The sequence below is a fragment of the Orcinus orca genome, chromosome 20 (assembly GCF_937001465.1).
Source record: "Orcinus orca chromosome 20, mOrcOrc1.1, whole genome shotgun sequence".
NCBI lineage: Eukaryota > Metazoa > Chordata > Mammalia > Artiodactyla > Delphinidae > Orcinus > Orcinus orca.
The window spans coordinates 381,749-409,084 of NC_064578.1; the positions used below are offsets into that span (position 1 = coordinate 381,749).

Here is a 27,336-nt window from a genome sequence, read left to right on the forward strand (position 1 = left end):
TGTCGTCGAATGGAAAACCCTAAGAACGGGCAATTTTAAATTAGGGTATCTACTTCACCATGGGCTTTCCCATGTTAATTTTTTGAGATACTGCATGAAAACATTTATCTTGATCCCTGGGTCTTCTCGGCGGGCAGCTCCTGCACACACAGGCCTTCACCACAGCACTCTGCCCAGGACACAGCGGGGACTGGCCTGAGCAGCAGGACACCAGCCGACGAAGCCCGACTGGCAACGTGCCGCTGTAGCCGTCACCCCCGGGGAAACACCACACGCGGGCTGCAGCTGCCGCACAGCCCCGTCTTCAGGGGTCACGGAACAAGGAGCAAGGCAGCTCCTCCTCAGCTGGGGGGACCAAGCCCCCGGCTCAGGCCCCTGTGGAGGGCACAGTTACAAGCCTCTACACGGGGCACCCACGCCCCAAACACGGGCCCCGTCCGCAGGGGCCACTCAGGGACCCCTGGTCACGAAAGCACACAGCTGAGGGGGCGTTACGACGGTACGCCTGCCAAACACACGATGTGTGCTCACCTCACTGCTTTCTAAACTCAGGAGTCACGAAATCAGCACGTCCTGGAGCTGACGGCAACCCTGGCAATCCTCAGCTCCACGGGCGACCGCGGCCACCCCGCCCCGTGCCTGGGCCGCCGACCCTGCACCCCCTCCACGCACAAGCGTGTGGGCCTTCCACAGCGGGCTCGGCCAGGCCCAGGCGCCGCACCCACCTTCCCCACGGCCTCCGTGTGCTCCAGCAGCCAGCCCACCAGGGCGTGGCCTGACTCGTGCAGCGCAACCACCTTCTGCTCTTCCTTGGAAAGCACCTGGCTCTTCTTGGCGGCCCCTGAAAGGACACCCAGGGAGGTGAGCTCAGGCGCGTGCTCGCGGCACTGAAGCGAGGCCTCGCTCGCCCCACCTGTGTATATGCTGCCGACAGCAGCCCCTCAGGCCAGGCCCCGCAGGGCTGCGGCGCCGAGGCACGAGCTCGGGTCTGCTGCCGGCCCCCAGACCTGGCAGGGCAGCCGCAGCCCCCGCTCTCCGGTCCTGCCCGAGTAACTGACCCCTTACCTCGCAACCTTACAGGCATCCCCCTCAAGTCACTGCCGAGGTCCTGTCCGCTGTCCCCAACCGTCCACACAGCCGCATGTTTCCACCTCTGCACCCTGAACAAGCTCTAGGCTCAGGGTACTTGGTAAATCACGCGACCGGGACTACCCCCAGCACCCGCTGTGAGGGGACACGTCCTGAGACGCACTGGCTGTGGCAGTCGGATCGCCCCACCCAGAGCCGGGCCCAGGAGCAGCCGCTGCAGCTCGGGAGTACCCCGCTCGAGGCACCACACACCCAGGCAGGACTCTGGACGGGTTTTCTCTAGTCTTTCCAGTTCGGATACTCTCGCTGTAAGCGCGTCACTTTCCATGTAAAAGAAATGGCTTACACAAAACGTAATTTACAGCGAGAAACTGTGACGCTGGCTTGTGCCCAGGCTGCAGAGGCACCTGTCCTAGGTCTGAACTCAAACTGCGGGTGGCGGGCCCACCTGTGGGAGGGGCCTGCTCCTTGGTGCCACCCTCAATGACTTGCTCTAAACCCTGCGGGAGGACGAGGCGCACTGATGGCCTCTGGTGTTGCCCCCGGGCTGTGGGAGCTCGTCCTGCTCTCCTCACAGAAGGCCAAGGACCCCTCGTACGGCAGCAGGTGAGCACAGCTGCAGGCGCCGGCCCCGCCCAACACAGAGCACGGAGCCTCCTGCAGAGCAGGCCTCCTCCTCGCCCGGGGCGCAGCTGCCAACCCCTGGCGATGTGGGCAGGGGCCTGTCCGGCGCTCAGGCCCCGCACGTTGGCCGATGGGCTGAGGACACTCACATTTGAGCTTGTGACACCCTATGATATTTCTGTTTGCACAGTATCTTAAACTAATGAGAGTAAGTCACACTGTTAAGGCCTGACGTAAAAACAGGAACTCTTGACCTGTCTTCCCTCTTGGGCAATAATTCTGTCGCGCGGCATCTAGGTCTGCCCCCCACCCGTGGGCGGGTCCATGTACCGGCAAAGACGCGTTCCACCGCGTAGTCCAGGTTGGACGTGTGCACGGCCGTGTGCCCCTCCCGCGCAGCGTGCAGTGCGGCCTCGTTACAGACGTTGGCGATGTCAGCGCCTGTGGGCACGGGGTGGCACTCAAGCAGACGCAGAGAGATGGGGGGCGGGAGAGGGGGCTGCCCCATTCCCCTCGCGCGGCCGCAGGGCTGAGGCCGCCGCCTCGCTGGACCCCTGCTGGTTCCTTCCACCTAGTGTTCCACACAGACGTCGAGGGATGAGAAAGGCTCTCTGACACCCATGAGGTTCTAGTTCAGGACGTTAAACAAAGTCCAAAGGGAAGAAATTTATACCACGATAAAAGGGGTTTCTACTTATATTACCCTGCAAAACGAGAGCCATACAGAAAAGAAACCTGATTTGTGACAACACGGAGACCGTGGGGGAGGGCAGTGGGGGGCCCGGGGGGAGACGTGGCCTTGCAGGTCAGCCCCCAGTGGGGAGGAGTGGAACAAAGGCAGGACCACCAGGACTGCCGGGGGTGGGGGGGCGTGCACAGGCGACAGAACCTCGGGGAGGAGAGTCCTCTTACCTCTGCCTGCTGCGTGTACACCTCACTCCCACCCCGGCTGTGCTGGCCCCCTCCGCCCTCTCCAGCCCCAGACAGAGACCCGTGCCCCTACCGCTGAAGCCCGGCGTCAGCTCCGCCAGCCGCTGGGAGTAAAAGCTGCTGGCCCGCGTCAGCTTCAGGCTCCTCAGGTGCTGCTCAAAGATCTCCCTCCTTTCCTGCGGGACACAGGACAGGGGACACGGGTCAAAGGACACGGGTGCAGGCTCCCGCCAGCTGACACTCGGGAGCCACCGGCCGAGAGGTCAGCTTTTGCTCCGAGAAACCAACTCAGGGCTGCAGGCGGCGTTTCAAAACCGGAAGGAAAAAAGGAGACAAGAGAAGATAAAGCATGTCACACATCACAGGTAGCAAAGGTTATTTTGTATCCTGTGTGACACGTCAGGAAGACGGGAATCCAGGCCTTCGGAAGCAGTGGCAGGCCACAACCTACGATAGGACAAGGCTGGGTGTTCCCGGGCCCGGCCCTGACCCCCACGTCGGTCTTTGCAGGAACGTTAACCCACCAGCCACCTGCCACGCTCACCCTCCAAACCCTCCCCTGCCCCTGCTGGGTCCTCAGCCACGCTAGGCTCCTGCTCCCTGGGCGGCCACCACAAAGGCCCAACCCCCTGGAGGTGGACGTCCGAGCAGAGGCCTGAGGAAGTGTGGCCAGAGGGGCCGAGAGGTCCCTGGGGCTCACACCCTCCACCCCGTCAGGGCAGCCGTGCAGCTCGTGCTCCAAAGCCATGCAGCACACGGCTCTGAGGCTCTGCGAAGACTGTGCCGCAGGACTCGGCCCAGACGTTTCAGGATAAAGAGGAAAACAACAAGGATCAAAACCAGGAGAAGAGGGGCTTCCCCAGTGGCGCAGCGGTTAGGAATCTGCCTGCCAGTGCAGGGGACACGGGTTCCAGCCCTGATCCAGAAAGATCCCACACGCCGCGGAGCAGCTAAGCCCGTGCGCCACGACTACTGAGCCTGCGCTCTAGAGCCCGCGAGCCGCAACTACTGAGGCCATGTGCCACAACTACTGAAGCCCGCGCGTCACAACTACTGAAGCCCATGCACCTAGAGCCCGTGCTCCTCAACAAGAGAAGCCACTGCAATGAGAAGCCTGCGCACTGCACGAAGAGTAGCCCCTGCTCGCCGCAACTAGAGAAAGCCCGCGCGCAGCAACGAGGAACCAACACGGCCAAAAAATATAAATAAATAAATAAAATTTAAAACAAAAAAACCCAGAAGAGCAGGGAGCCGAGGCCCGGAAAGGCCAGCCAGGCCGCACTGACCTGCAGCGTGGGAAGGTCGATGAACACGTGTCGGTCCAGTCGGCCTGGCCTCAGCAGAGCGTTGTCCAAAATGTCAGCTCGGTTGGTGGCCGCAAGGACGATGACATGGTCGGTGGTGCCCATTCCTGAAGGAACAGACAGCAGCTGTTAGGGTGGGGCCCCCAGCCCGGAAGCTTCCCCACAGGCCCCCTTGAGGGACATGGGGCGGGAGAGGCGGGGCACCTGAACGCAGAGCTGTGGACCCACCCGGGCCCGTCCCTCCTGAGCGCTTCCACCAAAACCACAAGAGCAAGAACCCACCACTTCCTTCCCAGGCCGCGGCCCAGAGGCAGAATCGCAGGTCAGAACTCGGTTCTGCCCTCCAAGGCCATCCTCCACATCCAGACAGCAGCCCTGCAGGAAGAGTGTTCCCGGGGTGCAAGGGGCACCTCCCCACACCACTGCCAGGGACATCGGGGACATGTCCCCTCCAACACTGGGACTGAGGGCCCCAGGTCTCTCATGAGAATTTAAAAGCAAGTCCAGAAACCATCACTAACGGCCCACACCTATGTGTGAACCTGGGCTGGACGCTAATTTGAATAAAGCAATTGCAAAAACGCCCCACGAAGCAGCCGGGGGGATCTGACCCCGACTGGATGTTAGATGCTAGTAAGAACAAGTGTCACAATGATAGGGAGTTATTTCTCCTAGTGAAGGTGCAGAACTCTGGGTCTGCTTTAACCCACGGGGGAAGAGGCAGGGGTGTTGGCAGACAGAACTGGCCGTAGTTACGACAGGCACCGAGGCTGGGCTGGGGCACGGCACTCAAAGCAGGCTCTCCCCAGCTTCGGAAAAGTTCCATGACACAAAGTTTAAAAAATAAAGATGCCAGGATCCATCTTTTGCTAACTTAATCTGTAATAAACTGACATTGACAAATACAATTTCAAATCACCTGTACAAAGTCTTTCAACGGAAGTGAAATCAGAGTCCTTCACTCTACTGCACGATCCCAGGACAGCGGCCAGGGGCCCAGGTAGCCCCGACCCAGGGAGGGCACCCACCTCGCCCAGGGGTTGACACCACCAGGACAGCCCAAACCACACCCAGCCCCAAGGAAATCACTCCAGAACTTCAAAGAAATGTCTCCCAGAGACCAGGCTCCCAGCCTGGGCTCTGCATTTTGGGATGTGGTGAGCCCAGACACCTCATGGAGCCTGGGCCCACTCACGTCTCGAGAGTGGACAGTGCAGAAAAGCGTCTGCTTCCCAACACAAAGGCAGCATCTTAAAATAACTCAGACTTTTGAAATAAACTCGGACAAAAGCAAGCACCACCCAGCATACGTGATGCACCAGCCCCTCTGCCCCGATTGCCTATGCTCAATTTTAGGAAAAGCGAAACTCTGAAATGGAAATGAGACGCCTGCTGGAGGGAGGGGCCCTGGGCAGAGCTGGCCGGGTCCACTTCCCGGGACACCTGGGGATGGAGGAGCCCCTCCACCTCGAGTCCCAGAGTGCTACCTGGGACACCTGCCGGGGCTCCCCACTCAGATTCCCCAAACGCCTGCCTGCCATAGGCCGGGGCTGTGAACACAGAATCCTGAGATTATACAACAGTGAAATAACGTTGAAAAACAGTAGGAATAACGGGTGCAGAAGGAAGCAGCAGCCGGGCCAGGGTGAGCGTGAGCCCGGAGCTCCAGGCGGGGACTCCCGCAGGACGGCCATGGCCTCTGTGTCAGCAAGCAGGGACTGGCATAGCTCTGGCCACACCGCAAGTGGCAGAAACTGTACAGATGTCCCCGTGGCTGCGTGTCAGGTTGCTCCCACGTGGAGCCGAAGCTGCCGCAACCCCGTCTGACGGGCACGCATCTCTCTGCGCGGTGCCCGGCCTCCACCCCGGACGGAGGCAGATCCCACCGCCACAAAGATCTCCCTGCACAGCCTCGTCCCCTCCTCGCCACTCGCGTGTTCTCCTTCCCAGAACTGTCATTTACACGGTCTCATATAAATTGAAGCAGACGGCCTGTAACCTTTTGAGGCTGGCCTTTTCACTCAGCATAAACCCCGAGACCCAGCCAGGCAGTCGGGCATAACAACAGCGAGCGTCTCTTCACTGCTGCCTGGTACCCCCATGAGAACACATTAGGGCGTAGGCACGCACCCACCGCAGAACACACGGCCTCTTTCCAGGTTTCAGCTGTTACAAGTGAGTGAACACTGGTGCACGCGTGTTTTGCGGACACCGGGTCAACGTGCCGTGTGTGTCCAGCGTGTTCAGAGCCGGCCGAGCTGTCTCCCGGGAGGCTGCACGTTCTCCCTCTCCCGCCGCAGGGGGTCAGGTTCGCTTCCCCTGCTGCTTCACAGATGCGTCATCACAGCTGCTTCACTCAAATCAGAGTCCAGGTTCACGCACAGACCTGGGATCCAGTCTCTTCACATCCTCCCCACGTCTGCTCTTGCCACTATTTTGAATGAAGTGAGAGGAATGACTCTACCTTCAGGAATGAGTGCTCAGCTAAGTAACAGGGACGTGTGCGTGAGGAGGACAGAGTCGTGGACCAGCAGCCGGGGGCCGAGAACATGCTCTCCAGAGGCGCCCGGCTGGGCTCACGCAACGCTGAAGGCTCAGCGCAGGAAGGACAGCACTTCAACAAGAGGTGCTGGAGCGGCTGGACGTCCACACACAAAGTGAGCTGTGACCAAGCCTCACACCTCACACAGAAATTCACTTAAAACGGGTCACAGACTAACATGGAAAAGGCCGTGTGAGCGCTACCTGCGGTTTCCTCTTTTTCCTTAATTAATTTTCGCTTTCTTAATGAAGTATAGCTTATTTATAGTGCTTCAGGTGTAGCACTGAATCACAGCGCAGTGATTCAACTATTCTTTGTTATATACGTATACATATTCTTTTTCAGATTCTTTCCCATCAGAAGTTGTTACAAGATGCTGACTACAGCTCCCTGCGCTGTACAGGAGGTCCTTGGGGGTTAGGTACCCGGGCCTTTCTACAGACTCCAGGCGGAATCGAGGCCACGGGGGTGTGGACGGAGACGCCCATGGTGGGGGGCGAGGAGCGAAGGCCTCCTTGCGCCCACTGGGCTGTGAGAGGGAGCGCAGGCGCCCCGCCCCTGCCGGCTTCCCACTGCGGCACCAGGTCCACTGCATGCTCTGCACTTGCTGCATGCGCTGCACTTGGATGAGCAGACACTGCTCCTCCCTGAGGGGTGACAAAGGCTCCTCAATGCTCAGCTGTGTCTGTGCACAAAGGCCCGCGGGCGGCGGTCCAGCCCTGCCAGGGCCTCTGAGGGGTGCTCCACGGCCTGGGGGGCGGGTCCTGGGGGGCCCACGGCTGCAGCAAAGCCGGTGGAAGCTGTTCCTCTCCTGGCGGCACAGAGGGGCCCGTCAGAGAAGGCGCCAGCTGGGAACGCTTCCTGGGGGTGCACATCACCCGGAAGGGTGGTCTCTGGCTTCAAGCGCAAAGAGCAGCAGGAGCAGAGAGAGGGGGGTACTGCTCCCGGGGCCCAGGTGCTCGGCCACAGCGGGCCACGAGGGAGCCCCACCGTCACGCACACACGGTCACAACCATGGGTGAGGTCGCGCATCAGCCTTACTCGACACGTCAGGAAACCCCGGCTCGGAGGACGGGAGGGGAGGAGGGGCGCGCACCCCGCCGCGTCCCCCCATGGCCCACAAGCCCCCCGGGGCCAGCACTCGGGCGGGCGGCCGCAGGACAACATGAGTCTGGCACGGCCGCCAGGGCCGTGGAGCTTGACGGTGGCTTCCAGACACGCTCTGCCGTGTCCCACGGCATCACCAAGGTTCCCCACGGCTGAGATGCAGCACTTCTGACAGCACGCTCATCAGACCCTGCGACGGGGTTTCTGGAGACTCGGAGTCTAACTTGCAGACGACCAGACGGGGCGCTCAGGGTCCAGCTGCTCACAGCCCAGCACACGGGGAGGGGCTGCTCAGAGCGGGGAGCAGCGGGGGTGGGTGAGGGGCCCCAGGAGGGCCCATCTCCAGGGAGCGACCCCCAGAGCTTCATCTCAGCTGCACAGACACCGAGTTCCCAGGCATGTCCTCCCCAGGAAGCTTGCTCCTCAGACCCTGACCACGGGGCAGAGTCCCTGAGCCATCCTGACGGACACCCGGACGAGAGGGAGACGCAGGTCGCCAGGGGCAGCTCCAGACGCAAACGATCCTCAGGACCTAACGAGGCAGCCCTTTCCTCTGCCGTGAGAAACCACACTTTGATTTCTCACACATCTGAAAAGATGACGAAATGCCTCCCCTGCATCAGCGCCCGACCTGCCCAGCGCTGCAGGCCCGCGTCCCAGCACCAGAGTCGGGGCACGGGGGCACCGCCGTGCACAGTGATGCCACCAAGGCTGTTGAGCGGCTCCTGCCACACACGCGGGGCTCAACCTCACTCGGAGGACACAGCAGCCTCACAGGGGGCGTCCCTTCCAGGGCCTGGCCTGGAAGAAGTGCCACAGTCACGAGGACAAGGACATAAAGACAGGCCCAGGCTGGAGACCAAGGAGACAGGACAAGTAAGCAACGCGAGGCTGGGCTGGACCCTGGGCCAGAAAGGGCACATCTGCAGGCCAGAGGCAGCTGCTGGACACCTGTGTCAGGCCTCATCCATGTCGGCCTCTGGGCTGCGTGGGGAAGGGAATAGTCATAGGAACTCTGACTGCTTTTCCATTGTTTTTGTAAGTCTGAAACTCTTTGAAAATGAGAGGCTAAATAAAAAAGTTTCACCCTTAGCCACACACAATCAGATTCCACTGCCCACACGGTGGCCACCAGATCCACCATCCCAAACGCTGAGAATACTTTAAAGAGGAACATAAATACACGAATAGGGACTTCCTGGTGGTCCAGTGGGTAAGACTGCGCTCCCAATGCAGGGGGCCTGGGTTCGATCCCTGGTCAGAGAACTAGATCCCTCACGCCACAACTAAGAGCCCACATGCCGCACCTAAGACTGGCGCAGCCAAAATAAAAGATAAATATTTTTTTAAAAATACAAATAAATGGTTCTCTTAGACCAAAACTACTTTGAGAAAAAAGTGTTTTCCTTACCTACAATACCTAAAACAGCACTGGAATTATGATGAAAGAAAAATTAAAACTGGGTCCTACGCGGCTGGGACTTGAAAAGAGATCTGTGTGCCCATGTTCACAGCAGCATCATTCACAACAGCCAACAGAGTCCATCGAGAGACGAGCGGATAAGCCAACCGTGGTCCATCCGCACCTGGGAACATTACTCAACCTTAAAAAGGAAGGGAATTCTGAGACTTCCTGGCAGTCCACTGGTTAAGGCACTGTGCTTCCAATGCAGGGGGTGTGGGTTCGATCCCTGGTCAGGGAACTAAGACCCTGTGAACCTTGAGGACATGATGCTGAGTGAAATAAGCCAGTCACAACAGGACAAACCCTGTACGTTCCCGCTAAAATCAGACACCGATGGGAGGATGGTGGGGCCAGCGGCTGGGGGAGGGGAGAATGCCGAGTCAGTACTTAATGGGGACAATTTGTGTTTGGGAAGATGAGAAAGGTCTGGAGACGGATGGTGGTGACGGTCACACAACAATGGGAATGTACTTACTGCCACTAAACACTGCATTTAAAAATGGTTAAAACGGTAAAATTTATGTTTCATATATTTTACCACAATGAAAACAAACACAATATCTACACACACACACACACACACACACACACACTCACACACACTCCAAAGAGGATCTTACAGGGTTAGCTCAAAAAAAACCAATTCCGTTAAAAAGAAAAAGAAATTGTGTGGAAGCCAGTCCACAGGTCATCTCAAGGGCAGCAGACACAGCACCCCCGGCCGTGCATCTGAGGCACCGGCCGCACCCACGCCGGGCACAGAGACTCTCACAGCAGCAAGACTCCCTGGGCTCCTCTGAGACTGACCACCACCGTCGTGACCCAGCCCGACACGGCATCCCCACCTTTCTTCCTTTTTCTTTCTGAACTGCTGCCCTGACTTTGGGAAAGTGAAAGCTGTGTTTCTGGTGATCACCTGCCGGAGGAAGAGTTCCCAGTGCTGACAAACCCTCAGGGCGCACGAGCAGCCCTGTGACCCGGCCCGAGCAGCGCTCACCGTCCATCTCCACCAGCAGCTGGTTGAGCGTCTGCTCCTCCTCCGTGTTGGAGAAGCCGGACACGGTGGTGGAGCGCCTCTTGCCCACGGCGTCGATCTCGTCGATGTACACGATGCAGGGGGCCCGGGCACGGGCTTCCTTGAAGAGGCTCCGCACACGGGCCGCGCCAAGGCCTGAGGACACAGGGGATGGGGAAGCGGGCAGGTCAGGGGCATGGACCCTGCTCTCGGGGAAGCCCCAGCAGGCAGACCCTGCTGCACGTGTGCCGGCCCACTCCCTCCTGGACCCCCCAGACCACGGCTCCCCAGAACGTCAGCGCCCCGTTCCCTCCACGCCCACGACCCCCTAAGGCAACCAGCCACTGCAGAAGGAGCACGCCCTGGACACGTGGTCAGGGGGCCCACCTCCAATGACCTCTACGAACTCCGGGCCAGCCATCGCGAGGAAGGGCACCTGGGCCTCCGTGGCCACCGCCTTGGCCAGCAGCGTCTTCCCACAGCCGGGGGGGCCGAGCAGCAGTGCGCCCTTCGGGACCTTGGCTCCGAGCTGAAGGAAGCGCTCTGGGCTCTAGAAAAGCAGCAGAGGACACGCACTGACCCCCGGCGCTCCAGAGAACCTTCAGGACATGACTGTCGGGGGCCTCGGGTGATGTCCACGTGGCTCTGGGAAAGCAGAGTGCTCTGCGGTGACGGGTGACAGGCAGCGCAGGGCACCGTGGTCACGGAAGCCAGCACTTAGGTGCCGGCCAAGCAGGGGGCTCACTGTGTAGCGCGGCACCGGCCAGGCAGTCCGCCCCGCCCCCTGCGCCGCAGCCGCCACCCACTCACCTTCAGATAATCCACAAACTCCTTAACCTCCAGCTTGGCCTCATGCATTCCCGCCACATCTTTGAAGCTGACTCCTTTCCCCGTCTTGCCATCCACAATCGTGAAGCGAGCCATTTTAAGCTGATTCTGGGCAGAAAGACAAAGGGCGGAGCCCTGTGCAGCCCAGTAGGACATGGCGGAGGAGCCCTGGGTGCCAGCTCACCTGCACGTCCTGCCCCACCGTCCCCACTCACTCAGACGGCAGCTAAGGGCACGGTCCAGACACACGAGGGCGCTGACAGCTAGAAAGCCCCCGGCGTCCACCAATCTGCCTTAAAGGAAAACACTCCCCGCGTCAACTAGGTGACTCTACGTCTCTGCATGAGCCATCTTACTTCTCCGTGTGACCTTCCCCACTACCGTGTGACTTCTTTTTCTGATTATAAAAGTTATGTAACGACACGCAGTTCTGGGGAGTGGTGGTAAAAAAGTTGCTTGGTCAATTTCTGGAGCGCAATCTGGCTGGACAGACAAGCTCTTGGCGAGGAGCTCAACCTCGGCCACGATCTCCTTCAGGACAGGCTCAAAAGATGCAGCTGCGTGGGATTCGCCCCAGCACTATCTAAATACAACGATAAACAGCCCACAGTGTGCAAGAACTACCAAACTGGCTGAGCCAGGTCCGGCGCACCCCACGAGACACCATGCTGCCGCTGACAGTGTGCGTGCACGGCCTGAGCTACCGAGGGCCCCAGTCCAGGGGGAAACTGGGGCGCTCTGTCCCCCCGGCCGGTTCCCAGGAGGGGCTCCTCCGCGGCCCTCTGCTGATGCGGCTGACAGGCCAGGTACGACTTGAGGGGGAGGGAAAGTGCACGTTACAGTGAATGCCATGACAACAGAAGAATACGTCTGAAGTCCATAAAGGTCGTCCTTTTCCAGACAACCTTTAAAGCTGTCTCGGCTAGCAGGGGAAACCCCCCAGAGAGCCAGGTCCAGCCGAGAGTGCAGAACGCAGGACACAGTGCAGAGGAAACCCCTGGGCTCGGCCACCCACGTGCCGGGAGCGAGGCCTCAGCTGGAGCCAGTGCGACGCCCCCCAGGTCAGCCAAGCGGAAGGAAAGAGGAGCTGCCGGACGACGTCCAGGCGGACGTCCACTGTGCACTCATCCTGCAGGTGACGGGAAAGGGTCAGCACAAACAGACGAACCCCAGGACCACAAGCTCGGGGAGACGGTAAGTACAACTTACAAAAGCACTGAATCCGCCTTCCCGTCCTGTCATTCCAGCCAGACGGAAAACATACCACAGGATGGCCAGGCCCACGGCTGTCATCCCCAAGGCGTAGAGGGCGCTAGCATGAGAGAGAAAGGTGGGCACAGCCTCAGGCCCGGCCGCCGGGCAGCCGACACACACGCCTCACACAGGCTGGGGCCCGCAGACGCTCCCAAGATGAGAAGGGCTCCCTCACTCTGAGATCAACCTGTGGAACCAGCACTGAAAACGGGTTTCCTTGTCCCATTCTCACCAACCACTCCTGCTGCGTCAAGTGCTCCCGAAGTCTCAGATCCGGAGCACAGCAGCGCTGGGCACGCAGAACCTGACCGTGGCATGAAGCCAGAGTGCCCCCCGCCATCCAGAGCCCCGGGTAACTCATGCCTGCCGAGAGCAGCTCTTCACCTTCCACGTATTTTGTTTTCAAAAGTAGGCCATCAATTTTGGTCACTAAGGCAAAATCGGTGGAACAGTGAAGAGAGAAAACCGTAGGGCATCACCCCCCAGATGAAGAGGGGGCCCCATCCAGGTGTGCCCCCCCATTCCCTACAACAAGCAGAGGTGCAGCCTAGGGGCCCTGCACCCTCAGGAGCCAGAGGCTGTGGGACAGACACACAGCACTTCACAGTCGCCGCTGGTCACCACGAGGGGACGCAGACCTCTGCACACAGTAGCGTCCAGATACATGGCCTGCGACCCGCTGATGAATGTGCTCCCACCAAGGAGTCTGCAGGCCCTGCCACCCACAGGCCCTGCATGGTCTCTATGTCTCTCTTCAGCACGGAACCAAGAAGTTCCACTGGACACCCTGCTTCTCCCTTTCCTGCCTCATCTTCCTGTTTGCAGGCAACAGCAAACCCAACCTGGGCTGAATTCGGAAACACCACACACAGCGGAAGTGGTGCCTAAAAGTGACTCCAAGCTGTCCCACCTCATGCCACCCCTCACGCGCCCGCCTCCCACGAGGGGCTCCAGCTCACTGCAGGCACAGCCAGTGTGAGATTTTTATTGGGGTTTGTTTCTCACATTACAAAGTCAAGCCTGGTTTAGTTTAGAGGCATACAGAAATGACCAACCTACTTTCCAAAGAATCCCGTCCGCTTATAGGAAACCGGAATCCTGTCCTTGCCTTCGATATTCAGCTCATCCTCAGCTGCTCGAAGCTTCTCCTCAAATTTGTCGATATTTGCCACCTGCATTCGGTACATCAAGGCCAGCCGCTGGGGGCAGAAAGCAGAGGGACCGCGAGAATGATGTACAGGTCAGACCACTGACCCTGAGGACAGAGAACGGTGCCCCAGCCACAGTGTGTGGACAACTGCAGGACTTCAGAAGCAGAGGCCTGCCACTCAGAGACCCTCTCCACGTCTAGGGAGTTTTCGTTCTCTCAAACACAATTACAGTGACACGTTCACGAAAAAACATTTTAAGCAAACGAAGGGCAGCACGTGCATCTTAAACTCAGCACCCGGGTCGCACTCCGCTGTGAGGGCACAGCAGAGCCTCGGCAAGGAACCCGCAGTGCTGGACCAAACCCACAGTCACCCTGAGAAGGGTCCCTGTTTAACCATAGGCTGGATCTGACAGTCAACCGAGTGCGCTCCTCCGTCCTCAGGCAGACGAGAGACTAAGGAATAGGGAGCAGGCGGCGTCTCCCGGAAGCTGGTGGGACAGTCTCATCACCTCCACCCCAGTCCCACGTCAGTCATGGTTCTGGCAGCCGGGCCCATGCTTTCCAGAGTTAAACTGTTCCAGGCTCAGATTCTAAGCACACTCTCGGAATCTAAATGGAGCAACCAGATTTCCCCCGCTCTGAAGTCTCTTGAAAGTCTTGCGGGTCAGGCTCCACTTTGTGGGCTGAGAAGGCCAGATGGAGGGCACACAGGGGACCCACCAGTCACAACCAAGCTTTGCACTGGAACGCCTCTTGGCCTTAGTGGCTGGATTAACCTAACGCACCCCAAACCCTTGGTCTGAACTTCATCGATCCTTGATCACTCAAACACCGGCCTTGGCCAATTTGGATGCAAGGGGAAAACGTAGTAAGGACCTTCTTTCTATTTCAACATCCAAAGGCAAAAGGCGTGATCCCAGAAGCCCCTTCAACCCCGTGCCTTGTGAAGCCTTCTCTGATCCCCTGGGCCCCTATCAGCCGCTGCAGCAGCAGCCACCAGGTCCCTCACCCTGGGGCCAGCAGCGGCTACCATTGCCCCTGGCGTCTCAAGCGCACTGGAATTTCACTTCTACCATCTGCCCAGCTGTGCAGACGGAGAGGCTCGCAGGGCTGGGCTGCGCCCATGGGCGCTTGCTCGGGCAGGATGAGCCCCCTCACCCCAGCACCCGCCCAGCCCAGAAGCACAGCGGCGCCCGGGGCGCCCGCGGGGCACGCTCTGGGGCACCGTGTGAGTGAGCCATCAGGGAGCAGGCACTCCGCCCACAGGAGCAAACCTGGGCTCCCGCGAGCAGAGCGAGTGCAACCAGAAAGCCCTGTCTCCTGGCGTGGAGAAAGGTGCCTGCTTTTCCCACTGTCTAAACTGTTAACAGAAGACAGGAAGGATGCTAAAGTCAGGATCCTTGATTGGATCCTGGATTAAAAGTATTAGCACAAAAGGCTCTCAGGCCAGTATAGAGGCACCTGGGAAACACAAACAGGATAAGTGTGTTAGAAAATATTCTGGGGGACTTCTCTGGTGGTGCAGTGGATAAGACTCCACACTCCCAATGCAGGGGGCCCGGGTTTGATCCCTGGTCGGGGAACTAGATCCCACATGCATGCTGTAAATAAGAGTTCACATGCCGCAACTAAGGAGCCCGCCTGCCGCAACTAAGACACGGTACAACCAGCTAAATAAATAAATAAAATATTAAAGAAAAAAGAAAATATTCTGGTATGGATGTCACCTTTCCAGGGCCTCAGGCTGGCGTCGTGTTCCTGGGGGTAAATGAGAGGGGTCGGAGATGGGAAGGCAGGCAGGACAGTGACTCCTCCTCACAGGAGGGTCTACACAGCAGCTCTCCTTGCGCCCACCCACCTGCTTTGCTGGGCATGTCTCCCCCTCCCTGACGCCCAACCCTCTACCTGGCACAAGCCTGCAGCCTCCCCTCCCCCTCGCAGGGCCCCTCTCCTCCGCCCCCTTTCTTTCCTGCTCCTGCCCAGGGCCGGCCCTTGCCCACCGGTCTCTCAGCCACCTACTCCGGCCCCAAGGGCTTTCCACCAGCACAGCCCCAGCCCCTCCCTCCCCCGCCTGCTGGGCTCCAGCCAGCCACACGCCGGCCAGAGCCTGGACGCCCGCTGCCCCCTCTCCCTCAGCCCAGAGCCCCTGTCGCCCTCCCACCTCCTCTTTGCACAGACCCCGCTGGGACCACACTGCCTCGCCCCCTTCTCAAAGCCTCCAGGCCTCCTCCTTAAATCAAGACACTCACAGCTTGCTCTAAGCAACCCCGCCAGGCCCGGTACTCACAGGCCGCCCGAATACCACGGCGCCGGGGTGCAGGTACACCTCCACCACGTCGCTCTCGGGTACCACCTGCACCCGCTGCACCTCGCCCTTGGCCAGCATCTCGTGCACGAAGTCGCTCCAGGAGATGCTGCCGCCGCTGGAGCCCAGCGCGTTGAGCAGGCTCATGACCACGGCGATGACAAAGAGCGTGCGCAGCCGCTCGCGGTACATCTGGTCCTCGCGCTCCCGGCGCCGCCGCGCCTCTGTGGGGTGGGGGGAGCGGGTGTAAGACCAGGGGGGAGCCCCCGCCCCTGCCCCGCCCCCCACGTCAGGGGGCTCGACGTCCCCGCGCCAGTGTAGCCGATGCTTCAACACAGTGACTCCTTACACGCCGTTCAAGGTCACCAACATCCCATTCCTGGGGTCCCACCTGCTGGGATAACATGAAACCATTTTTAAAGTCAAAAGCCTCCCAGGACCAGCGCAGCTCCACAGTGGCGCCACATCTCACTGACAGCACATCTGCCCCACTACGACCCTCGCTGGCCTTCCAGGCTCGACCAGATACCGACCCAGCCCTGGTGCTTGTGGCTCACGCCCAGGTCCCTGTTAACAACAACCTCTCCACCACTACCTGCCCTCCCCCCACACAACCACCTGGGACTGACACTCAAGCAAGCTGCACAGCATTCATCACAGAACACTGGACAAACAGCACACTTCGAAGTGTAAAACAGTCTGGAGACCCGCTCTTTATCAGAACCATGAGATAAATTCCCCGGATTCACACCTGACATAGGAGCTCCTGGGGGCGGCACCTCCCTCCAGCGCACAGCACAGATGGGAAAGAGTCCCAGCAAAGGCAAGGCCACAGTGCTCCTCCCACCAATCACACGGGGGCAGGGGCTGCGTCTTACTGACACGGTGCTGTCCCAGCACTTCACATGGTCTCACTAGCCCACCGCCCCCAGGAGCCCACCTCCCCAGTCCTTGCACCCACCGGACACCTCATCCACACCCCAGGAGGCCCTGGAACAACCCGGCCTCGCTCACCTGTGCAGGGTGGGCCCATCCTTCCTAACACTCCACGCAGCTTTTGCAAGACCTGCAGTTAACAACGCCTTTTGAGAAATGCGTGTACAATTCTTCACCAGCTCTGCCCAAGACAGACCTGTCTCAGCAACCAAAGCTTCCACCGTTCACTCACCCTCCCCAGAGGCCATGCCGGCACACACAGCAGAGCTGGCCATGGTCACCTCTCCAAGGACAGACTGTGGAGGGACTCAGGGCCCCCTGCCCTCTGCACAGCCTGGAGGTGCAGCCACCCACACATACCACCTGCTTCTCCAACGGGCGGCCTGGAAGAATTCGAAAGCATTTTAAATCGGTTTAGAAACCTGAAGCCTGAGGGACTTCCCTGGTGGTCCAATGGCTAAGACTCCGCGCTCCCAACACAGGGGACCCAGATTCCATCCTGGTCAGGGAACTAGATCCCACATGCTGCAACTGAAGATCCCGCGTGTCGCAACTGAGACCCAAAGCAGCCAAATAAATATTTAAAAAATAAAAAATAAATAAAAGGAAAAAGCTGAAGCCTGAGAGACCGTCACAGCAGCCATTTTGAAAACACGAAGGTACATTTTAGGTATCACCCCATCTTACGATAGCTTACAACAGTGTATCCGATATTTCAAGCTCATAAAGGTGACCACTTGTGATTGTGGACAGCAGATTCATGTTCTCAGGTGAGAAGCCGTCTCTCTCAAATATTTAACCTTCAGCCTTGCTAACAACCCAGTGGGGGGCAATCAACGCTGGCAGCCGCACTGCCCCACAGCCCTGCCGCGCCAGCCTGAACTGGTTGAACTAGTTCTGCTTCTGAAACTTTAACATAAGGAAACCAAATGTAACAAAACATGTATCCGTAGTACTGACCAGGTATGAGATCATGAGGGCCGCTCCAAGAAGGACAACGGGAAAGCAGTAAGGGAAGATACGGAAGTGAGACGTAGGATGGGCTAAGCAGATGCAAGCTTCCTGAGCTCCAGGAGATGAAACGAGATCTGACCCTGAGACTCTACAGAGAAAAGGCGTGTGAACACCCTGGGCAGAAAGGACATTCCCTCCACTCCGAAGGCCCCGTCTCCTGCCCACCAAGTCCATCATCCCCACAGACTCGGGGACACGAGGCTGCCGACTGGTGCCTCTGCCTGTGCCCTGTCTGCGGGGGGTGAACCCGCCTTCGTGAGCACAGCTCCTCCCACCGGCTGCTCCTCGTATATCCAGCTCACGGAGAGCTGAGGGTCACCCCAAAATCTCTACTGCCTGGGGCACCCAGGAAAGGCTGCTGCCTCCTAAGCCGTTAGACTGTCTACCCGCTGGGCAGCAGCCTGCGGGACCGCTGGAAAACTATGGTCCCACGAGTCCTTCTTGGGGGTCGGAGGATGTCAGCTGCTGCGGTGAGTCACCTGAACCAGCCACCTGAAGACAAATGAATGAGTGACGACGCTGCTGAACGTGCAGGAGACCACGGCAGGAGCCCTCCAGCTGTTCACCCCAGCCGTGAGCACTGTGCCGTGAACACTGGGAGGATGCGGCGATACCCCGGCTCTCGTTAATACCACCACGGGGCTGGTCCTGACCCTCAGCCCGGAGAGAAACCTGAAGATGGAGACGAGGTGCACCTCACAGAGGATAAAGGGGCACCATCCACAAAACGTGTTCTGGAAATGCCAGCCATCGCTGTTTGTTAACCTTTCACGATGAGGTAACTGTAGGCGCCACGTACTCGTGAGAAGTAACAGAGGCCCCTCTTCCGCGTCTACTGGGCTCAGGGCCTTCCAACAGTCAATCTGACAAAACCGGGAACAACATCACAACCCAAACGTGGACAATACTGACACAGCCACCCCTTGCGACCCGCGCTCCTGTGTGGCTCTAGTTCTGTGCAATTTCACCACAGGTCAACGTCTGCGTATCCATCACCAGTCAAGCCACGACAACTCCATCACTCCAACGCTAATCTGTGCTCCAGCTCTGTAATCTTGGGTTTGGAGAAGCGAACGTATATAATCTCTCAGGACTGGCCTTTCTCATTCAAGGCTCTCAGAGGGCAGGTCTGAGCGGGACGCTGGGCTGTGCTGCCTGCATGCAGTCCACAGAGCTGAGAGCTCACGGGCCAGTCAACTCCCTCACAGTCCAGAAGACGCCCTCATGGAAAAAAAACCTTTGGTTTAGCAAGCAATTATCGTCTAATGCAAATATAACGGACATGAACTTTATCCCGCTTTCTCGAGGCAAGCTACAGTTCACCCCAAAATGAACAAATATACAACCAGCACATGAAGGAGGAGGGGAGGCGCAGACCCGGCCCAGGGCCGCCACCTCATCGGGTGTGTGCCAGGCGTGCAGGTGTGTGGCACGGGCGGAGGGAAGGAGCTGGCGCGACCCTTTCTCCAGACTGACTCTGCCTCTGGTCCCCGGCGCTACAGTGCCCGATGGTAACTTGCAATGGGATTCAGCGGGGGGAGCACGTGTCCGCAGCCACGGCAGGTTAGAAGCTGCAGAAAGAAAGTGGCCATGGCCACTCCTCCCAGAATCAGTATCCGCAGGACCATGCACCAGCTTGAGCGATGGGACACGGGCCAGGCAGACGCAGAAGCTGCTCCAGCCCACCTACCTTCTCCTTCTAAGAAAAGGCTTTACCCGTTTCAAGTTAAGGAACGGTCCTCTCTGTTTTCTCCTAATTCTTTTCCAATTCTGTTTTTTAAATTTAATGATTCAATCCACTCAGAATTTATGTTGGTATATGAAATGAGAGTCTAATTTAATCTCCTTCCAAACAACTAAGCAACGGTTCCAAACCATTTCTCATACAATCCACCCTTTCTGCCACCGTGTGAAATGCCACTTTAGTTACTTGCTAATTCTTAGACAAACTAGACTCTGCTTCTGGATTTCCTACTTTGTTCCATTAAACTACATGTTACTGGACCCAGCATTGACTTGTTGGGAGGAAACAACATTCACATCTGCCAGTATCCGCCTCCTCAGGGTTTCTTTTCCGTATTTTCTCAGGAAGCAAAAGCCCTCACCTTCCTCCTCCAGCTCAGAATGTCTCTGAAATGAATGACACACTTGAAGACACATCACATATCTCAGAACATGAAGACACATGTGTTCAAACAATCAGCTTTAAAGGAAAACTATGATCTCGGTGATAAACTACAAGTTATTACTATTAAAGTGCTACTTGCCAAACGCCGAGCAGAGGGCCCCTGACTGGGACCTCCTTCAACAGTCAGGTGCCTACAAACCTCAGGGAAAGCTGGGACTGCCAGCACTACACCCCAGGAAGGTAGAAGAAGGAAAATCTACAAAGTAAATTCACATGGAAACGTGTGGAGTAAGAGACCTGGAACTGCTGACAAAACCAACGAAACTGTAGGAAAAATATAAAAACATAGTATCAAAAAAAATTGTAGGAGGGAATTCCCTGGCCCTCCCAGTGCAGGGGCCACTGGTTCGATTCCTGGTCTGGGAACTAAGATCTCACATGCCGCACGGTGCGGCCGGGGGGAAAAAAAAGTAGGCAAAATAAAGAAAAATACCTATGGTCAAAGGTCATGCAGTGAAATGCTTAAAAATGCATGGGGGGGGACTTCCCTGGTGGCACAATGGTTAAGAATCCGCCTGCCATCGCAGGGTACATGGGTTCGATCCGTGGTCCGGGAAGATCCCACATGCCGTGGAGCAACTAAGCCCGTGTGCCACAACTACTTAGCCTGTGCTCTAGAGCCCGCAAGCCACAACTACTGAGCCCATGAGCCACAACTACTGAAGCCTGCACGCCTAGAGCTCGTGCTCCACAACTAGAGAAGCCACCGCAATGAGAAGCCCACGCGCTGCCATGAAGAGTAGCCCCTGCTGGGCTTCCCTGGTGGCGCAGTGGTTGAGAGTCCGCCTGCCGATGCAGGGGACACGGGGTCGTGCCCTGGTCCGGGAAGATCCTACATGCTGCGGAGCGGCTGGGCCTGTGAGCCATGGCTGCTGGGCCTGCGCGTCCGGAGCCTGTGCTCTGCAACAGGAGAGGCCACAACAGTGAGAGGCCCGCGTACCGCAAAAAAAAAAAAAAAAAAGAGTAGCCCCTGCTCGCCGCAACTAGTGAAAAGCCCGTGCACAGCAATAAAGACCCAATGCAGCCAAAAATAAACAAATAAATAAAATAAAAAAGAAAAATACCCATGGTCAAAGGTCATGCAGTGAAATGCTTAGGAATGCATGGGGGTGGGGTGGGGAACTTTCCTGGTGGTCCAGTGGTTACGACTCTGCATTCCCAATGCAGGGGACTCAGGTTCGATCCCTGGTCAGGGAACTAAATCTCGCATGCCGCAACTAAAAGATCCCACATGCCGCAACTAAGACCCAGCACAGCCAAAGAAACAAATAAATTAAAAGAAAAAAAAAAAAGAATGCATGGGGGTACTTCCCTGGTGGCGCAGTGGTTAAGAATCCGCCTGCCAATGCAGGGAACATGGGTTCGATCTCTGGTCTGGCAAGATCCCAGATGCCACGGAGCAACTAAGCCCGTGTGCCACAACTACTGAGCCTGCACTCTAGAGCCCGTGAGCCACAACTGCTGAGCCCACATGACACAACTCCTGAAACCCGCGGGCCTAGAGCCCACGCTCCGCAGCAGGAGAGGCCACCTCAATGAGAAGCCCGCTCACCGCAACTAGAGAAAGCCTGCACGCGGCAATGAAGACCCAACACAGCCAAAAATAAATAAATAAATTTATAAAAAGAAAAAACAAGAAGAGCCAAGTCCCCTGGGGGCTTTCCCCCGGGGTGATGATGAAGGAGGCCTGCAGCACACACACTGCCTGAGCCTGCAGCCAGGAGGTCGACAGCCAGAAACGTCTAATCTGAACCCAGTCAAGGGCACTATGGGAGTCGAGACCAATGGAAAGTTACAGCTCCTCTCAAGGTAAACGAAGGGGCCGCCAGCGAAGGATGGACATGAGCATCAGAAAACGCAGCCCCTCCTAGAAAGTCGAGCACAAGGGGCTTCACCCCATAACCAGGGGGCTCTGGGGCCGAACCTCCAGACCCCCAGCTCCTTAAGACGTTTCTGGACCAGACTAGGGAGGAAGGTCCTCCCCACGGTTACCAAAACCTGGTCGGGAAGCCGTCTTGTTCCAACTAAGCTGCCAGGGTGGCTGCGCCCTTCTGGAAAGATGAGGCCTGGGGAACGGGACCAGTCTGTGTGCAGCTCTGGTGACAGGCCCAGGGTCCGATAAAGAAAGCATTTCTCAGGCTGCCGTCCCCCCTGAGGCGTCTGGGGCTCACAGGAGCCTGGTTCTGAGCATGGCTGGCCTTTGGGTAAAGTACCTCCTCCAGGGCCCCCGGGCCTCGGGTCCCGCACCACAACCCTCTGCAGCCACGTCAAAATCAGCGCCACAACCCCACGCATGTGTCCCTCCCTGGACCAGGCAAAGAGCAGGCATCCAGCGTCCTCGTATGTAGAAAGGGCCAGTGACAGGTCACTCTGAAGAGAGTGCACAAATCACTGAGCACAGTGCTGGGCACGCTCCAACCATTCCTAAGGCCTAGCGAGTTCCATGTGTATCAGCTGCCTGCAGCCAGCTGTCATCTTAGAGGTCAATTCAGTCCAAAGTTCCCTTTTCATTTCCCTCCCCTTCACACAATCATCGAGTCCTAATTCCAGAGTCCAGAGGAGACTTGCAAGTGAGTTCACTGTGCCCCGGGGCTTGGGGCCCCACTCCTTCCCCAAGGTCATGCCCCGTACCCTCCTGTCCTCTGGGGCTGCTCCTCAGGCCTGGAGGCAGTGCCAACACCAGTCAGGTGTGCACGAGAGCAGGGCTTCGGCCGGGGAGTCCTGGAGCCTTCCTCCCCCAGAGCTCTGAGTCCAGGGCGGATCCGAGGTCCACCCTCTCCACACAGAGCACAGCAGCCCCACCCGCCTTCAGGTACCCTGAACAAGGGACACAGGTGCTGATGATGCCGTCCCTAAAAGGATGGGCAGGAAGAATCCAGCAACTGCATTAGGGACGGGGGGCAGGTGTGATCCTAGGATGGGCTTCCTATTCCTTAGACTAGAGCACACATGTGCAGGCAGCGCTTAAGATCTCATGGATATACCTTCGTCATCTTCAGGGCTCCTCCCCTTGGCTTTATCACTGCCTTTAGTCTTCTGCTTCCACCCTGAGGTGTTAAAGTAGTGCGTGCCTCCTACGAGGAAGAGGGAAAGTGTTTAACAACAAGCAGGCTTGCAACTACAGGGGAACCCTCAGGAGAAGGGGTATTCCCAGACAACCAAAACAAAACAGAAGCTATCTGAAAGCTACGTGCACAGGATCTAGAAGCTGGGGTAATCATTCTTACTCTAATAGCTACTCATTGTAAACAATGAACTACTTCAACTGAAGTAAGTGTTTCTGTAATTTAAATTAGTCAACGTGAGGGAACAAAAATGATGAACACAGGGCTTCCCTGGTGGCGCAGTGGTTGAGAGTCCGCCTGCCGATGCAGGGGACGCGGGTTCGTGCCCCGGTCCAGGAAGATCCCACATGCCGCGGAGCGGCTGGGCCCGTGAGCCACAGCAATGTCCTCTGCGTTGGCAGGCAGATTCTCAACCACAGCGCCACCAGGGAAGCCCTTGACATGCAGTCACTTTAAATGAATTTAAACAAATGAACAGCGGGAAGCGGCTTCCGCACGATGCAGCAGCAGCGGCCCCGGGCCACCACCTTCACCCAGACGCGCCCGGACCGCTCCTCACACCAAAGGCTCTGACTTGTCCAAGGTCTGAACCAACCACTGCTTAAAACGGGGGAAAGCGTCTCACAACGTGACTGGGCTGCACCCTTCTTCACACACATTAAGAGAATCACAAATAAAACTGCCTCGATGTCCACCTGACATGGGGGTGTCTGGAGGTGACGGCTGTGCCACTGGGGGCACGTGTAGGCTGCCATGACCGGGGGTGGGTACGTATGTAGCAGTGGGAGATTTCACCTTTTCCCTGTTCCAACTGAATAAAGGGGGGAGTAAAAGTACAGGTGTCAACCCTTATGGTCCTTTGACCTAAGATCAAAAGAGACAGCCGGATGTCACAAGATCTCAATAAACGGTGCGACTCCAGTATAAAAGCACATTATCTGTAGGCTGTGTTTACTTGCCTTCTGTACGCAAGACATACACAGCCAGTTTGCAGCTCCTTACTAAACGTTCCTGGAGTTGGCTACAGCACATGGAAAACCTTTGTCAAGCAGCCCAATTATTACCAGAATTAAAGAGAAAAAAGAGAGAGACAACTCAAAAGAAGCAAAAATGGCTTGTTCAGACCTCAGGCAAATTTCCTCCTCATAAACTTCATCTCAGAGCATCTGAGGGCTCACAGCGAGTAGCAGCCGAAGGTCCTCTTCGCGATTTCGTTTTTCTGATGACGTCAAACAAGCAACATTCTCTGCATTTACTCACAAATGCCATAGGCTCTGCCTGTCACCTCTGTCTTCAAAAGATACACACCTAGGAGTTTCCAGAGTCCGACTGGATTCTGGACGAGATGCTGTTTCACCAACAATCTGCTGATCCCTTCAAATGTAGGGGTTAGCAGTCGCAACTGGAAACGCTGCAAAGAGCGATAGAGAGAATCAGTCCCACCAACACCACAGCACCCCAGGCAATGCAGACTAATTCCCTGCTGCACAGTCTTTCCTAAAAGCTCTGATATTTATTCACTTGTAATATTAACACCGTCCTGAAATGTGAAGCAATAGTCTGAGCATTACTGCAAAGTTTTAACATAACATCAAAAGAAAAAACAAACAACAACATCAAAACCTTAAAAGCAGTGCTTGCTTCGGCAGCACATACACTAAAGTTGGAACGATACAGAGAAGATTAGCATGGCCCCTGCGCGAGGATGACACGCAAATTCGTGAAGTGTTCCATATTTTTTGAACTTGAGGACACGGGGAGGGGGAAGGGTTAGGTGGGACGAAGTGAGAGAGTGGCATGGACATATATACACTACCAAATGTAAAATAGATAGTGGGAAGCAGCCGCATAGCACAGGGAGATCAGCTGCGTGCTCTGTGGCCACCTAGAGGGGTGGGAGGGAGACGCAAGAGGGAGGGGATATGGCGATATATGTATACATATAGCTGATTCACTTTGTTCTACAGCAGCAGCTAACACAACAATGTAAAGCATTATACTCCAATAAAGATGTTAAAAAATAGTTTAAAAAAACTAACTAAAATAAAATGGGGATGTTGATTAAAAAACAAAACAAAACAAAAAGCTTAAAAGCAAGCGAGCAAGTCGAAGAAATGCTGAACTCAAGGTGCGGAACACTGGCTGCCATTCTGTGAGCCGAGACTCACAACTGTCCTGCAGGACCCAAGGAGCAAAGGCCACAGTGGCTGCCTAAACCCTTTGCTCCCCACAACTGCAGACGACTATTCCTTGTAGAACGTTCCCAGGTAGTCCACCAGTTTCCCGCCTGAATGTGTTTTATGTTATGGTCAACGGTGCATCTTAATTTCTTCTATCTCTGTGGCGGCAATTTCTTCATTTCTGTTTTATTTACTTATTTATTTTTAATTTTTTCCCCCTTAGTTCATCCTTGGTCTGCTGTTATTACGGAGAAAAGTAACTCCTTACTAAAGGAGTACGTTACATGTAATTTCCTGTTAGCAGCAGGTTAAAAATTCCTCGTCCATACAATTACTGTCCCATTTAATTAATACCACTATTCTTGGCTCAGTGATGACCAGGAGGCATATAAGGGAGGACCATAGAGTGTGGACTGGGCCCAGTAACTGAGAAACGTCAGCGTGTTAGATCGAGTGGGGGGAAAAAGTCATTCTTCAAAGTCAGCTCTAAACACTGCTTGTTTAAACCAGATGACTTTGTTTAATTACTATTATAGCCACTGGTGAGGTTATCTGTTTAGACTTCACAAGTATGTGTGAATTGCCTACTTCAGTCCTTATTTATTTTCATAGAATAATCAAAGAATCTGATTAAAAATAATAAATTATGATTTTCCTTCTCAATAGAACTAAACAGCAAAAACAAAAACAAGTGTAATGCAGCTATAGTTGTCCTCAGACTCAGGAAATGTGGCCAGGAATCTAGAATAGGATTATGATATGAAATTGGTTCTCAAGTTATGGTAAAATACAATAACAATAATACATTATAACCTAAAATGTGAGAGTCGAGGTCCTAAGAGAGGGCTAAAAAAATCGGCGAAAAAGGCTGATTTTTCAGCTTAGAACTTAGGGTCTTTGTTTTCAGAGTGAAATGTTAACATTAACAGTGCCTGGAACACACCCTTCACACAGAGGGTCTCTGAATTTGAATCCATAACATGTCAAGCTACACGACAAAAGTAAAACACAGTTGCAAGGTACTTTGCTCACACGAAAAACTTTCTGACAGCCCACTTCGAGCATCTGGAAGGTGCTGGAATTCATCTGGGTGGGATCTGATCTATATGAGCTAATAGTTCTCTGTCAGAAATTGATGAAACTCTTACTCGATTCAATTTCAAAACGCCAGGAAGACGGGCAGAAAATACCAACACACGAAACAAGGACTAGAAAAGTCCAAGCAGGAACTGTGCGGCCTCGCCCCCCGCCCCTCCGTCGGGCTGCTCGCCCGCCTCGGCCCCCGCTCCTCCCCCGAGCTGCCGGCCGGAGCGGCCTCTCGGACGACGAAGACCCGGCGGCGGAAGGGCATCTTCCCCACACATTACCTGCAGGACTCGGCCTCCAGGCCCGACGACACCCATGAGAGGCCTGTGGACAACATACGGCCACCTCCACCCGGTCTTGGCGGAGCTGCCTGGACTCCAGCCAGAGTAGGGGCCCCGCAGCCGCCCCGGCCCTGGCCCGGGACCCAGGCGGAGGGCCCGCAGCAGCAGACACGCAGCCGCCATGTTGACTCAGAAGCGGCGCCTGCGCGGTCGGGGCCTCTTCGGGGCGCCTGCGCGGTCGGGCGGGGCGGGGTGGTGGTGGAGGGTTTCCTCGGAGCGCCTGCGCTGTCCGGGCCTCGTTGCGGCACCTGCGCGGTCAAGCTTGCCAAGCCTCAGTCCCCTGCTCGCGGATTCCGGCGCCGCACGCGGCGTCAGCGGCACCCCTAATCCGACTGGAGTTCTCTAGCGGTTTGAGGTGCCACCTTGTGCGGAGCGCCTCGAGTAGAGCTGAAGCCAAGGAGGGCATCGGAACGCCGCGCCGAGCCGCCGCTCCCGTAGGGACTTGGCGCAGCGGGTCCCGGGACTTCAGAGCGAGCGAGGGAGCCCGAGGGGCGCGGAGCGTGCGCAGATGGCAGGGCCGCCCGCGGCCCTGACCCCGACTTCGACCCTCAGACCCGGATCCTGACCCCGACTCCGGCCCTCAGACCTGGACCCTAACCCCTACTCCGACCCTTGGACCCCGGCGCGGTCTGGGCGCGAAGAGGGTGCTGCCGAGGGGAGGAGGGCTTCGCTGGTCCGGGCTCTGGCCGCAGAGCCTGCCCGGGTGGTGCCCGGAGGGTCCTGCGGACGGAGCGGACGAGGAAGGGGCTTAGGGTAAGGGCAAGGACTCCAGGAGAGGGTATCTGAGCCCCCCGGCGCAGGCGGCTGGCACTCTTGGCCTACAGATGCTTAATTTTGGAGAGGTAACCATCTCGTCCACTGTTATTTTCTCCTGGAGGCAGGCTGACTCCCTCTGGAAGTCGTGCCCAGC

At 56.8% G+C, this 27,336-nt stretch overlaps 1 protein-coding gene and 1 non-coding gene across 2 annotated transcripts in view; one reads left to right on the forward strand and one right to left on the reverse strand.

Annotated features, from left to right (window-relative positions):
• The window catches only part of SPG7 (SPG7 matrix AAA peptidase subunit, paraplegin), a 30,396-nt gene extending 3,820 nt beyond the window's left edge, over window positions 1–26,576 (reverse strand). The window contains 13 exon segments of the mRNA XM_004286893.4: window positions 726–841; window positions 2,044–2,154; window positions 2,717–2,819; window positions 3,930–4,054; window positions 10,059–10,232; window positions 10,464–10,626; window positions 10,887–11,012; window positions 12,114–12,216; window positions 13,218–13,357; window positions 15,599–15,840; window positions 22,739–22,828; window positions 24,128–24,230; window positions 26,367–26,576. Of these exon segments, the coding sequence (XP_004286941.1) occupies window positions 726–841; window positions 2,044–2,154; window positions 2,717–2,819; window positions 3,930–4,054; window positions 10,059–10,232; window positions 10,464–10,626; window positions 10,887–11,012; window positions 12,114–12,216; window positions 13,218–13,357; window positions 15,599–15,840; window positions 22,739–22,828; window positions 24,128–24,230; window positions 26,367–26,549 (1,779 nt within the window). The 5' untranslated portion in view covers window positions 26,550–26,576.
• On the forward strand, window positions 24,453–24,559 carry LOC117196734 (U6 spliceosomal RNA). Its single transcript, XR_004477065.1, has one exon. It is a non-coding gene; the product is annotated as a U6 spliceosomal RNA (small nuclear RNA).
• Window positions 26,577–27,336: the final 760 nt, after the last annotated feature.